The 15,328-nt window shown below is 35.9% G+C and overlaps 2 protein-coding genes across 2 annotated transcripts; both read right to left on the bottom strand.

Annotated features, from left to right (window-relative positions):
• Positions 1 to 224: 224 nt before the first annotated feature.
• On the bottom strand, positions 225 to 2,828 carry camk2n1a (calcium/calmodulin-dependent protein kinase II inhibitor 1a). The gene is made up of 2 exons (XM_051129661.1): positions 2,339 to 2,828; positions 225 to 1,854 (listed from the first exon to the last, which is right to left on the bottom strand). The coding sequence occupies exons 1-2, from the start codon at positions 2,505 to 2,507 to the stop codon at positions 1,784 to 1,786; spliced, it is 240 nt and encodes a 79-aa protein (XP_050985618.1). The 5' UTR covers positions 2,508 to 2,828; the 3' UTR covers positions 225 to 1,783.
• Positions 2,829 to 11,488: 8,660 nt separating this feature from the next.
• Positions 11,489 to 15,184, bottom strand: mul1a (mitochondrial E3 ubiquitin protein ligase 1a). The gene is made up of 5 exons (XM_051129425.1): positions 15,124 to 15,184; positions 14,202 to 14,352; positions 13,766 to 13,853; positions 13,540 to 13,660; positions 11,489 to 12,979 (listed from the first exon to the last, which is right to left on the bottom strand). The coding sequence occupies exons 2-5, from the start codon at positions 14,316 to 14,318 to the stop codon at positions 12,262 to 12,264; spliced, it is 1,044 nt and encodes a 347-aa protein (XP_050985382.1). The 5' UTR covers positions 14,319 to 14,352; positions 15,124 to 15,184; the 3' UTR covers positions 11,489 to 12,261.
• Between the last annotated feature and the right edge of the window lie 144 nt (positions 15,185 to 15,328).

A 15,328-nucleotide genomic window follows, 5' to 3' on the forward strand; every position in this document is an offset into this window, starting at 1 on the left:
CGACAACAGCTCGATATGGTCACTTAAAACTGCTCTGGGATATTTTTTAAATGTGGACATATTTGTTTCATCAACTGATGGATAGTATTTGTGCCTTGTTTGTTAGTAGGCCTGTTTCTAAATGCAGATGGGTTCGTTAGCAGGCTGTGCATGTTATGATGACTTCAAAATCAGTATTTGTGTCTTGTTTAATGCAATCAAATGATGACAGAAAAGCACATCTGTATGTTCTTCCACCATTTATTAATTCACCAAATACAGTGAAAATGGTATTTTAATATGCAATGATTCATTCTTAGAATGTCATGACATTTTTTGTTGCTTTTTTGCTTAATAAAACGATGTTCCATTATTGAAAAGTATTAAGGTTTCATGCACAACAAACCATAGTCAGTTTCTTTAGAATAATGGTACAAAACAAAGCAAAAAAATCAAATCAACAAAAAAACGTAATGTCCAAAAACCTGTCAAATAACAAGAAGTTATTTGAAGATATTCGTAAACAGTGCAGTAGATTTCTAATATCGCCATTTTTCTAACAAATTCATCAACAAAGCTCAAGTCACAGTTTACGATTTCCATATAACAGTAGTTCAACACAGATGTGTATGTGTGTGTGTGTGTGTGTGCAAAAACATTCATTCATCAAGATTTTTTTTCTTAAAAAACAAAAACATTCCAACCAAACTGAATTATACTCTCGTCCCTGTCTAAAGATTTTTCTCTGAAATATAAACATCATTGTTGATGAATCTTTAAGACGACATACTAGCATATCATTTTAAATAACAAATATTTAGATATAAAAATACAAATATGACTTTTTTTTTTAAAAAAGAAGCGTGCCGGGTAAGATTCATGGTGGCACCTCTGTTGGCACCGGAGTGAAAGTTCATGCAAAGAGATGGACACGACAAAAAAAAAAAAAAAAAAAAAGTGAGGAGCTGATGACAAAAAAATCAAAATGTATAAAACTTAGGCTTGGAAGAAATCGAAATGCATTCATGTTGGGTTAATTACAAGATGTGGTAATGCACAATGTTCCTCTGTGCTGTACTGATGATGATGTGAATCCGTGGCGCAGGTGCGCAAATCAGCTGCAGTGAAGGGCAAAACAATAGATCACCAAACGACGCTTCAAAGACTACACGCTTCAACACCTGTGGGCATGTGTATGATAATATTCTCAGTTTCTGAAAAAGAATATGATGCAAAATAGCGAAAGAAAATATTCACATTGCACCATCCGTACATAGAGTTCGTTTATCATTATGGGAGCTCAATGTCTGTGTGTGTGAGATCTAAAATGTCTCTAAAAGCAGCAGTCGGATTGAAGTCGACGCTCAAGGCAGATCCATATATGTGTATGTGTGTGCGTGTATTAAGGGGAAGGTCTTTGAGCTAAGATACTGTACATCTATAGTAACAGAGCGTAAGATGCGGTTCAGTCTTCGGTTGAACTTTGTGTTGCTTACAGCGCTTTTGGAAGATGATAGTCGTGGAATAATAATGGCAAGTCCATCCAGCTTTATTCACAGAGCCGCAGCGCGCAGCCTCAACAACATCTCCGACATCTTCCTCAAAGCTTCCATGTCGTCTATTTTGGAGAATTGCCAGCAAACCCCAAAGGAAATTCCGTCTCCCTTTTTAGTTTAGTCTCCTCGTGGTTCGAGCGTCGTGCCACCGTCCCTCCATCTCTTTGCAGTCTTCTTCACATGCACAATCGACAAGTGCTTCGAATCGGTGATAAAAAATTGAAATGTCTGCAAGGCATCGCGCGGGTTTAAACGCCCGGTGATGATTTGTCGGTCATGCCTTTCAGCACCTCATCTATTCGGTCGTCCTCGATGACCACTGGAAAGAAGAAGACAAGACAGCTCATGTCAAGACTTCGGCAATCTACCATGTGCGCGCTTTGAAACTGCGCAACAAGACGCAAAACACCACAAATGCATTCAAATGTTAAAATGCACATTAATGCGTAACAGTATCACCTAAACCAAAGCCATTATTCAGTCAGGATGCATGAAATAGCATATTTGGACATACTGACGGAGACTGGTGACAGTTTGACATTTCTACAGATGTCAAATTGTCCTAACGTCAAAATTCCATTCCATTCGTTTAAAATGCATTTAAATGGGTAATCCACTTTATGTCGTTCCAAACCCGTATGGCTTTCTTTTATGAAATGTTACGAAATGACATGGCTCTGGTCACCATTCTCTTTTATTGCATATTTTTTCCCATGCAATGAATGTGAACATCTCCGTAACATCTCTTTTTGTGGTGCACATAGAAAAAGTGAGAGAAAACACAAGTCTCTTAACATTCTCACCTCTTTTCGCTCTGCCGATCTGTCCAAGTTTTGGAGGTCTTTTCGCCTGCGACGCTCCGAAGAACGAGTTGGTGTCCTGCAGCCCGCAGCTGAAGGACATCTGACTGACATCGTTGTCTGCTCCGTATCCGCTCATTTTCCCCTCTCCGTAGGGCAGAACCTCGGACATGACTGTTGAAGGACGGGCTGGCGATGCAGAAGGCGCTAATAAAACTGATATAGATAGGCAGCTACGGTGGATATGGCAACTATCCCCGCAAAACAAGTGCACTTCTTGTTGCTTTTTGCGTAGATATCCCCGCGCGTAATTGTCAGACTCCTCGCACCGCCAACTTCCAAACGGACTGGAGTGCTCGGTGCAGAATGAGAGAGAGAGCGAGAGCGCGCACGGCTGAGTGTACGACTACATCAGCGGTCGGGTGAAGTCTGCTGTAAGATACGGGAGATCCCGCGATCATAAAGGAAACCCGGGCGGAACAGTGAAGTCATCCATCCGGGCGTGTGTGTGTGTTTTAGGAGAGAGAAAGAGAAACAGAGAGAGAGAGAGAGAGATGGGGACACCAAGAGGTGCAAGGGTGGCCCCATCAGGCGAAAACTGAAAATGGCGAGAGGAAATACTGAAATGCGCTCTGCAGTCGGTCCTTTGTATGTGACGCACGGTTTTCAGGGGTTGCTTTGGAAAGCCTGTGGTTGGGAAGCTAAAGAGGAAAAGATTGCAAGATATACTTTATTTATGGAGCTCAGTTGAATTTCAACAACTTTATACTGCAACCTTTATTGTACCTTTACATTTTGTTACAGAGAATATATGTGTATTTATTCAGCTTTGGGTATTTTTCTGTCCTAGGGGTTCATTTTTATTTAAATATAAAATTTGTAGAGATTTTTGTTGTCCTAACGTCAAAAATTCTCCAATTGTTTACGTTAACTTAAAAATGAAAATTGCTCAATTTTGGGCACTTTTTTTTTTGTCTTAGGGGTTCATGTTTTTATTAAAATATAATAATTTGGTTTTTTTTTTATCTGCCTCATCATCAAAAATGATCAAATTCTCGTTTAACATGTATTTGAAATCTTTAATTAAATTAAAAATTAAAATTAAAATTAACAATTAAAATTATATATTGGAATTTTTTTATTTTAACATGCATTTAAAAATTAAAATTAAATTCTAAAATTCTGTCATTTGTTCAACTTTGGACACTTTTTTTGTCCTAGGGGTTCATTTGTGATGTTGAGACAAATCAAAAATTTCCAAAATATTATATTTCAATAAAAAAAAGAACCCCTAGGACAAAAAATGCCCACATGAGCAAATAACAGAATTGTATTTTTTTTATTATTTAATTATCCATTTAAATACATGTTTAAAAAATAATAATAATAATAAATGGATTATTCACTTTTGGGAACTAAAATTCCGTCATTTACATTTTGGGAAAATCTTTTACTTTGGGGTTCATTTTTCATATTATTTTCAAAAATTATCCAGTCGTTTAACATGCATTTAAAAGAATAGTTCACTTAAAAATGAAAATGATGTCATTTGCTCACTTTTTTGTTGTTGTTTCAAACACATAAAAAATAATTATTATTTATTAAAATCGTTTTTTTCCCCCCCTTAAAACAGGTTTATTTTTGTTAAATTAAGGTCACATTAAATCTACTACACGTTCTCCATTCATTTTTGGTGCTACTTTTCAAATGCATTTTACATATTTTATTAATATGCATGATTACCCTTATCCCAGACCCAGACTTTAAATCTTAAAATATGAAGATTCATCAAAATATTAAATGTTACTTTTTTGTTTATATGATAAAGCTTATAAACAGAAATGTTACAGTCAGTTGGTGTGGACGCTAATAGGCTGGTCATGGAGCTTTGGGAGACAAATAAGTTTACAAGTGAATTATATTCCATAAATGTTTAAAAGAACGCTTTTAAACGTGTTATTTGTCTACTAATTGAATAAAGAACCCATTCAAAGCAGTGTTTGCCTTTTAGTTTTCTCTTTGCTTTGCGCACCTTAGTGGCTGTAGAGTTCACCTGAACTGTAGTCTAACAATAACCTGTTTATTTTGTTGTGATGGTAAATGTAATGACCATTGTTTTCCGGTTCCCGATAAGTGGAGGTTAAAAAGAATCTGGAAAAGGCTTTGTAACTATCATTTGTTTTGATTCCCGTAGCCCGATTAGATTCACTCACCGGTGTACCGGAAAATGTCACCGCGTAACACGCCAGTGCTGCTGCTGTGCAGGCGTCATCAGCGCACGTCACGCTCAGCGTCGTCTGTCCTCGGTCTCCAGATGCCGGAAGCTGTTCGTCACCGTGGCCCACCTGTTGCCTTTCCGACACTTCCTTTGAATCAATTGTATTTGAATGAAGACTAAATAGAGGTTTATGGTAATGATGCACCTGCCTGGCATGCATATATCTATATATACGAAGTAACGTATTTCAGCACCCTGGATAGAGCTCACAATGCTTCTAAAATGATCTTTGAATGGTTTTTGGATTGTGTATGCTTATAACGTGTGAAATAAACCTATAACTTATATCTTACTGTATCCCCTGCAGCATTACAACTAGTGAGCATGCAGGCTTTTTTTCTGTGAATCAACTCAAGCATTAGATTGTTGGCATGGCAACAGTCCTCAGAAGACTGCAGTTCTCAAAGCTCATTTTCATATCTTCACTGTCCTCCTGAGCAAAAGGATTTTCATAGTCTGTGCCGCTCCACTGCTCGAGTAAATGAATGAATGACAGTAGGCCGATCCACAATGACAAGTCATTTGAAATCCACAGTGGTCTGCCTCTGAGATAAACCTTATTTTAGGGATCTATGAAAAACTCCAGAGCGTACACTGTGGTGTCTTAGATGGGTGATTGTCTGTTATATTTAGACATTGGCAATGCTGCTGAACTCAAAAAACAGCTTTTGTTTTTTTCTTGTCCAAATTGCCACTGACACTTTTGGTGAAAATGTCTCATTCCGTTCAAAAAATTAGCCATTTTGAATTTTTTTGAGCCGTTTTCGAAAATGCTTTTTTTTCTATAATAATCTTTCTGCAGTTAATTTTGAACTTATAAATGTTTTTCTTGTCACTAAAGCAATACATTTTAGTGAAATAATCAAACCAGGCTTAAATTAAAGGAAAAGTTCACTTCCAAAACAAAAATGTACAGATAATTTACTAACGCCTTTGTCATCCCCACAATGTTAAAAAAAAAAAATAGTAAATGTTTTTATCTGAAAGTGTAAATGCAAACATTTTTCAGGGGGTAATTTAGGGTTAGGGTTGATAGTGGACTTCAATATGGTTTGCCCAGTATAAAATCTATAGAAGTTTGAACCCCACAATTCCACGCTCCGTGTGTGTTTGTTCACGTGTCTGTGCACTTGTGGGTTAAATGCAGAGCGTGTTTGTTCACCATACTTGGCTACACATCACGTCATTTCCATTCCTTCCTTTCCAAAATGTCGTTTAAATGCAGCTCCAAAAGGGCTCTAAATGATCCCAGTTGAAGGAGAAGGGTCTGATCTAGCGAAACGGTTATTTTCTATTCTTATATTAAAATTAAAATACATATTTTTAAACCTCAAATACTCCTCTTGTCTAGCTTTGCATGTGCATGCATTTTGGTTCAAGAGAGTTATGGTCTTATTTTCTTCTCCAACTTCAAAATCGTCCTACATCACTGCAGAAGTACAGACCCAGTGTTTACAAAGAGAAAGTGCAAATAAGTTAAAAAGCCCTTTACAAAAAGTAAAACAGCAATGTAGGATGATTTTGAAATTGGAGAAGAAAACTTTTTGACATACTATTACTCTCTTGAACCGGAATGCACAGAGCATGTGCAAAGCGAGACAAGATGAATATTTGAGGTTAAAAAGTGTATAAATGTAATTTTTTAAAAAAAAAAACCAATCATTTCACTAGATAAGACCCTTCTTCTTCAGCTGGGAATCATTTAGGGCCTTTTGAAGCTGCATTTATGTTGCATTTTGGAAGTTCAAACTCACTGAGCACCACAGAAATGCTGAAATTTTTACCTTCAAAAATATAATTTCTTTACAGCTGAAGAAAGAAAGACATGAACATCTTGGATGACAAGGGGGTGAGTAAATTATCTGTACATTTTTGTTCTAGTGAACTTCTCCTTTAATGAGCAGAATAATGTCAGATCACTTGGTCTATCACTTTTTTCCTTTCTTTCTTTCTTTCTTTTCTTTCTGTCCTTGTTTCCCTCTCTCAGGTGTTGTGTTCAGTCACAGAATTGGGCTGTGTGTGAAAGTGTCCTTTGGGAGAGTGTTTGCGGTCACACTGGCCTCTGCTGACTCATGCGCTGTAATTGCTGACTCACTCTCTATCCAGCATTAAAAAAACACCAGATCACAAAAAAACCTGAGTCAAATGAAAAACTGAGAACAGAATGAAGCAAAAATTGCACCGTTTTCAGGGGTGGGCGATGAAATGTGCAGATGCAGTGTATATATGAGATATGCGCCCTTCTTGTTAGGTGAAAGGTCAGCAAACATCTAGTTATGAAAAATTATGATTTTTTATTTAGTTGTGATGTCATTTCCACCACAATAAACACTAAACACTAAATAAATAAATTTAATTTGTTAGTGTTTAACTTGTTGTTTAACAAATGTTAATTTAATTACAGCATTGTCAGTGAAGAACATGCCTAAAATTAAAAAAAGTGATGAGTGATGAAAATGAAAGAAAATCAATATCGGTTTGTCATTTAAGGCTAAAATTTATAAAATTGTTATGTTTTCTTTAATTTGTCTAGTTTTAACAAAAATCTGTAATAATTTCTGATTATTTGAATTATAAGAAAAGGCAAAGTTTTGAAAAGTTTTGTTTTGTGATAGTAATTAATACTTTTATTTATTAAGGATGCATTAAACTGGTCAAAAGTGACAGTAAACACATTTATAATGTTGCAAATGATTTCAAATAAATGCTGTTCATTTTAAACTTTGTATTCATCATAGAATAATTTAAAAAAGTATCACCGTTTTACAAAAATATTAAGCAGCACAACTGTTTTCAGCAGAAAAAAATAGATTTTTTATTTTTGGTGTGATTTCCACTATAAATAATAAACAAAAATAAATAATTTATAATTTTTTAAATCATAAATGTAACTTTTTCCAAACATTAGTATATTTAATGACAGCATTGTCAGTGAAGAACATAGAATAAGATAAAATAAAAATAAGATAAGTGATGAGTAAAGAAAACCAAAAAACAAACAAACAAACAAAAAAAACAATATCGGTCCATCATTTAAAATCATTTTGCTGATTTACGCCAAAAATTACCAGATATAGAATATTTAAAAATCTAGCTATAAATTTATTAAATTACATGTTTCTTTCATTTGAAATTTGAAAAAGAAATGTATATAATAACAACATTTATTTTTAGTTATTTTTTTAACAGTATTGCTGTTTTTACTGTATTTTTGGTGATCATAAGAGTCTTATTTCAAAAACATACAAATGTTTTAGTGTAAAACATAAGAGGCAAGTTTGAAAATCAGCAAATATTTTTTGGAAAAGATTTCCAAGACACTCTTGTGACTCTTTGATATCCACCTTTTACTTTCCTGTACTTTCCTGTGCATCCATTAGTAAATGTTATGGGTCTGGCTTCCGGTCTCATCCTTGTCCAGCTAATTTTAGCTGTGCAAAACAGCTTGTTTTAAAGCTTGATATTGCAAACTTGTGCATCTTACCATATTTAATGTATTATCTTAATTATGAGCAAAATGGTTTGACTGCAAACAGTTTTACTGTTTACTGCACGTTGTTATTCTTCTCGTTATTTCCCTGTAGCGTTTACTTCCTCCCATAGGCTTACTTCCACATTGAAGAAAAGAGTGGATAACAAAAAAAGGGGGGAGGGAAGCTTCAAATCTCTCGGCCATAACAGTGCCCGTATTTGAAGAAACACCTGTAAAGCTATGTGAGAACAACACTATACCACCTTCTTTGCCACTTTGGCTCTGCTGGGTCAAATGTGAGATGTTGGCTCCTGTGCAGAAGATCAGGGTGGCAGTGTAATTGGCACCAGATGATGAGTGTCTTTGAGCATTTGTTGGCCAGTTCACCGTATTTTCACACACACCCACACATTCTTTCCTCTGGAGCTTTTAATCAGAAACACTAAAGCAGGAACATGATACAGATGGCCTGTTTAAGCCTGCGGCACAGAAGCAGGTCTGTGTTCTCATCAGTGGAGATGAGACTGAGGTGAAAGCGTACACAGATGAGGCACAAGCCATGGGCAAACAGCTGCACGCTGAGAAGCATAAGGAGTTATGTGGCTGGGAAAACGCCAGCATGTTTTTTTTAAACTTAATGTGAAATTCTCTATGACCTTTTGTGCTCCTGTCACATAACAGCAAATGTCTTTGTGTTTGTGCTGCTGTTGTTCTTGTCGTGTCAGCTATTTTATTCAATGTAATTTCCACATCATGACATAGATTTCACTTACAAAAAATACAGTTTTTTTGGACATACTAAGATATTTTTGAATATACGACCATGATATTATCTGAATTATATGAATTTTAAAATATACTGAATTTTATACCTCATGGTATAGCATAATTTACTGTATATAATATATTATAGTATTTATTCATATTTTTCATTTTCTTTTATTTTCATATTTCCATTTTCATTTTAGTTGTTTACTTATTTTATTATTATTTCTGTAAAGCCTTATATTATTATTATTACTTTTTTTTTTTTTTTTTTTAAATTTAGTCATTTTAGTACTTCTTAAACTAATTTTAATTAGCAGCCATGGCAGCATTTTCTTATATATATATATATATATATGTATATGTATATGTATATGTATATTATCTTTATTTTTAGTTAGTTTAAAGTTTAATGTAAGTTGAAAGTTTAAAAATATATGGCAGCAACTGAACTGAACTTTTTAAGTTGAAGGGCAAGACGCAGGGGGCAGAGAATGAAAATTTTGAATTAATGCGAATTAATTAAAAAATCATTTATGCAGGAGATGCATTGATTCATGCAAATATATTTCCTTCACTTTTCTAGAGTCTGGACCTCCTTTGCCCTCTAGTGGTTTAATGTAAAATGACAAGCATTGCTGATAAATGCAGCATCATCAGAAGTTCAGTTTGACCTTCACAAAGATGCTTTTTTCTTCAAATATTTATTCTGCATCTCATTTGCTTATATTTAAAGAAAAAAGTCAAAAGGAGAAAGTAAGTTTGTTGTGGGTAATTTACAGAGGCTGCTTGTAACAGGATCACAGCTGCTGTTGCATAAGAACGCTTGAAAGATTTCTTGCTGGCAAACACACATCATCTCTCAGAGGAATTATGACTTTCCACGTCACATGCATTAATAAATCAGCAATGAGTGTAGCAACAACTGAGGTATTTATAATTTAGAATCTGTATGTGAAAACTCCAAATAATGCTGGAACAGAAGAACAATGTAGTACACAACAGTGTTTATTGACCAAACAGAAAATAACCTAAAACTTTACATGACAAGCTTAAAAGTTTGATGGAAATCAAAAACTCAACAAACAAATCTCATTTATAAATTAAGGCACTAAGCTTACCATATTAAATAACACTTTTTATTTTACATTTTAGGTTGATTTATACCAGCCATTTAGTACCATGTATAACCATCATTTTTTAACCATTTGATAAGTGCCAAACATGAGATGCAACAGAAAGTCAAACACAAAGACATTTGTTTATTATGTCTTTAGCAAAATATCAAAGCATATTTGCTCTGACTTTATTTCATCCCAAACTGTGTAATGATGACATGTTAGAGCTCTGAGAAACTTTTCACTTTTAACTACAGACCAGCTGGAATGGAAGCTTATTTCTACCAATAAATAAAAAATAAAAAGGTAACTGCGACTCTCTCAATCTCACAATTCATTTTTTCTCAGAATTGCATGTTTATAACATTTAGTTGTAAGATATAAACTAGCAATTCTGAGAAGAAAAGTCTTATTGTGTGTTTAAACTCGCAGTTATGAGATATAAACTGGGTTGTCGCGATAACCGCAATATTATAATATCGCGGTATTGACAAGCAGCCAAAAACCGAGATGTTCACCTTTTTTCATGAGGCCCTTCTTGTTTTACACTTATTGCATGTGTACTGAAGGTTCATTAGGTTAATAACCATAACTATAGTGAAGACAGTAATATTTTCACACCAACTAGCTGTTTTACGTCATTAAGACGGTGTACCATGTGAAGCGTACATAGATTCCGTAGACTGCACTAAACAAAGAGAGAGCGACTGAGCATGCGCGATTACCTGCGTCTTACCTTCTTCAGGTCAAGTCAATTATATGTTGACATTAGCCAACAGCGTTTAAGGAGATTTTCCATGACTGTCAGCGCTGTTCAATGCATTGAATCAATGGCATTATTCTCTATAAAGTAAAATATCAGCTTCTACTTGAGGTAACGGGTTTATCGTCGATTGAGCCTTGTGAAATGGCACTCAACGGTAAATTAATCAACATTTTGTTTCATTTATGAATGATGAGTTTTTAAATGTTTTAGTCGACTCTTAGAGACGGTCCTCTGTCGCCACCTCTTGGCGTAACAATGTAACTGTACTGACTGACAGTGCCCTACTGAGTAGAAAAATCGTATTGATTTGATTGAGAAATAAGAACGTTAAATTCTGTGAAGAAAAGTCTGAATTGTTAGATATAAACTTGCAACCTCGAGAAAAAGTTAGTGTCAGGGTCAGAAATTAATGAGGGCTTATGGCAAAATGGCACCAAAATTAACAAAAATGCCCCATGAATTCAAGACAAAGAGGCAAAAAAATGTCCCCACAATTAAACAGCGTACTACGGTTGTCGCGATTAAAATGAAATGTGAGAATGAATGAAATGTGTCAATTCGCGAAATTGCATATAAATTTGCTCACACTACATCAGATTGCTTTTTCGTGCTGTTTAGTGCAACGTCGAGCCTTATAACCAATCAAACGCGTTTCTGTTGAACTTAAAAATGCATTGGCCAATCAGAGACGGTTAGATTAGCCAGCGCTGAACTCCCCGGTGCTGTTGAGTGCAAATTCACAACAAAGTGATAAACAACAAAATAAAGATTCATGTCTAGCTTCAGTGATTATAAAGGGAGTTTTTGTATAATTTGTGCTAGACTTGGCTAATGTCTGGATGTTTGTCTATGAAGCCAGAATGTGACGTTGTTTTCTATATCAATACGAATAATCATAACTACAATATAAAGAGCAATAATCTAAAATAAAGATTTTTGTCATAATAATCTCTATGAGCCCCTGTTTTTTACATGTATAATTTAGATACAATTTTTTAGTATATTGTTATTGACAGTTTAAAATATTGATTTAAGTAATTGGGTGAATTTAAGTATCTGACATTAAAGACAACATATGGTTTTTAACATTATAATAAGGTGACTATAAAAATTGCCCTCACAAATGTGAAAATTAAATTCCAGGGGGGCCAATAAAAACCCCTTAATGGAAAAGTTCATTTCTGACCCTGGTCAGCATTATAAGGGGAAAAAAAGGCGTAAATATTTTTGTTTTAATTATGTGCAAGGTTATATCTCACAATTCTGAGTTTATATTTTGAGACATATTTGTGGCATGAAAAGTCATAATTGTCACACTGTGGTGGAAATAAGCTTTTGTAGTAATATGTTAAAATTAAAATAATGAAACTAAAGTGTGTATCAGGAATCTGTGCGGTTGCTTCTATTGCAGGTGTCCTGTTCACAGTATAACACTGTTTTAAAGTTTAAGGCTCTTTTGACAAGTAAATCATGTTTAGTACTTGCTGAAAGCCTTTTTTGAGATGAACCAAACATCTTCACATTCTCTCAGGCCTGATACAAAGGCACAACGCGTTTAATAATTTGTCTACAGATGGGACAGTTTGGTTGCGGCAAGGCCTGATAGCAGCGGAAACAGCAGCACACATGTCCGCAGTCCAGCAGCACACATCCTCGTGGGTTGCTCAGGCAAATCACGCAAGCATTCTCCGCTACGTCTACGCCATTCTCATCCTCTCCTCGTTCTCCCGCCCCCATCTGTTCAAACTCCCTCCTCATGTTCTCCTGCTCCCACCGCAGCTTCAGTTGCCGGTAGTACCTGCGACCTGCCCACATCAGCACGGCCACACCCGCCAATGCGCAAACACACGCCAGCACCCTCCACACCTCCGCCTGGCCTTCCTGCTCCAGCCGCAGGGTCTCAAAGTCGTCCGTGCTCAGGAAATACTCAGAGCCGTTGGTGGGTGGGCGGATTTTTGGAAGGCGGTCCGTGTCTAGGATGAGCTCGCCCACTGCGGTCAAAGATGCACCCACTTTCAGCATCTCCTCTGTTTCAAGTTGACCTTTGGGTTTTTCCCCACTCAGGTACTGACCGATCAGGTCCGTGAAGCCATAACTGGCCTGGTGGAACTTCTCATGGACGATTTCCATATTGGGACCCGTGGCCTCCAGGGGACAAAGCACACGCACAAACGCCTTGTTCACACCCAGCAGGTTAAAGGGCACAGCGTTCACACGCTGGTGAAGCAAACGCTCGCTGTCTGTCCTGAGGGATGTGAAAGAGAATTATGTGTTTGAGAAATGCCATGTTATACACATTACCCTTTGGAGTTGTTACATTTTTTTGTATTCAGAAGTCACTTATGCTCACCAAGGCTGCATTTATTTGATCAAAAATACAGTAAAACAGTAATATCCACTATATTATTAAAATGTAAAAAACTGCTGTCTATGTTCCTGTGCACTACCAGTCAAACGTTTTTGAACAGTAAGATTTTTTAATGTTTTTTAAAGAAGTCTCTTCTGCTTACCAAGCCTATATTTATTTGATCCAAACTACTGCAAAAGCAGTAATATTGTGAAATTCTACTCAGCTGTTTTCAACATAATAATAAAAATAAATGTTTTTGAGCAGCAAATCAGAATATTAGAATGATTTCTAAAAGGTTAAGGTGACTGGAATAATGATGCTAAAAATATAGCTTTGAAATCACAGAAATAAATTACATTTTAAAATATATTCAAACAGAAAACAGTGGTTATAAATAGTAAAAATATTTTAAAAATTTTACTGTTTTGCTGTAGAGACCAGAAACCAGATCTTACCAGGTCCGTGCTAAACTGTTCCACACAAGTTTGTGTTCTCGGAGGACCAGTTTCTGGATGACACCAACGCTGCCTTCCTGAAACTGACTCCTTAATGGTTCCCCTATGGGCTGCACTGTACCTACAGAGAGAGAGAAAGAGAGAACAAGTCAGTGAAAGTGAAAGAGAGAATGAGTTATATTCTACTGATCAGCTGAGACACTATATACTGGAAAATGAATGTTACCTTCGATGACCACATACTGCAGACATTTCCATGGTGTGGCATTCAAAAGATCTGCTAACTTTTCATCCAGCGGCAAAACTGGAGCTTCCTTACATCAAAAACAACAAATTAGTTTCTTTTTTTTTAGAAAACTGTCCTTCTCTTTACAAGTTAGCAGACACTTTATATCCAAAGAACTAATCTCAGGTGCAAATTCCACATATATACTGTCTAAACCAGGGGTGCTCAACCCTGTTCCTGGAAATCTACCTTCCTGCAGAGTTCAGCTCCAACCCTGATCAAACACACCTGAACCAACTAATTGGGACCTGAAGGAGCACTGGATAATTACAGGTGTGTCTGATCAGGGTTGGAACTAAACTCTGCAGGAAGGTAGATCTCCAGGAACAGGGTTGGGCACCCCTGGTCTAAACTGTCAATTTTGTATGTTACTCACATTAAGCTTTTCCACAGTTTTGCGTTTCTTTTTGTATATGTAATAAAACAGACCAGAGAGAGCCACACTTGAACCCAAGCACACCATCTCCATTGTCCGGATGGGGAAATCCTCCATCTTCCACCTCTCCCTCTTCCTCTTCTCTAGACTTCTGAATACAGAATGAAATCATGGTGACCAGGTGTATAGTTCAAGATGATTCAAGAGAACTTATAGTGACTTTGATTCAGCATTGATTTTTATTCATTATTACTACTGTCATCATTTAACAGATGCTTTTAATTACACTAACACAGGTTAGTTTTGTTTAGTTTTCTCTGATTAGGAGTTCAAAGAAAGTCCAATTTAAGTCATTTTTGTCATAGGTGTTCAGCTGACATTTAAATTTGGCAAGTCAAATAGACATCAGCTAGATGTGTCATAGACAAAATTTACATGTTGGCTTGAGAGTCTAGTTTAGTTTAAAGGTTGTACAGGTCAGAAAGAACCTCGGGCCGACAGAAAGAAGGTTATCTAGCTGATTACAGATTGAAAGAAGCAAAAATGAAAGACAAAGAGATGACAAAGCTTTGTAAGTCTTTGTTTACATTGGAACCATTTGACAGTTGGCACATTTGAACATTTCGTTTATTTAAATCTATGGCGTTTTGGGGTGTTTTGATGGTCGATTTAAATAAAACTGACATAATAAGACTACCAACACAACCACAATTAAATATACATAACAATAACCACAGATTACCAAACAACGCAAATCATCTGCAGACTGTCAAAATGAAATATGTGACCCATACATGACCTTTAAAGACTTTTACCTAATACTCTGACCACGATTACACATGTATATGCTCATAAATGAATATTAAAGTTCTGTCTTATACAACAGAAATGAATATCGCGCGAATAAAAAGCACAAAATCACCTTTAACACTCACGATCCTCCTGAATTCATTACCGGAAATTGCGATGTTGTTTAGTTCACGTGATACACCAACACGCGAAGACCTTATGTAGGTAGCTATGAATTTTGCCTGACTATTATGAATTTGGTGAATCAAACGTATGCAGCCAAACACACTTTAACGTAAACTTTTCCTGTTGTTTTGAGGAGTTTTTTATTTTTTTTT

Source organism: Labeo rohita, chromosome 2 (genome assembly GCF_022985175.1).
Source record: "Labeo rohita strain BAU-BD-2019 chromosome 2, IGBB_LRoh.1.0, whole genome shotgun sequence".
Classification (NCBI taxonomy): Eukaryota; Metazoa; Chordata; class Actinopteri; order Cypriniformes; family Cyprinidae; genus Labeo; species Labeo rohita.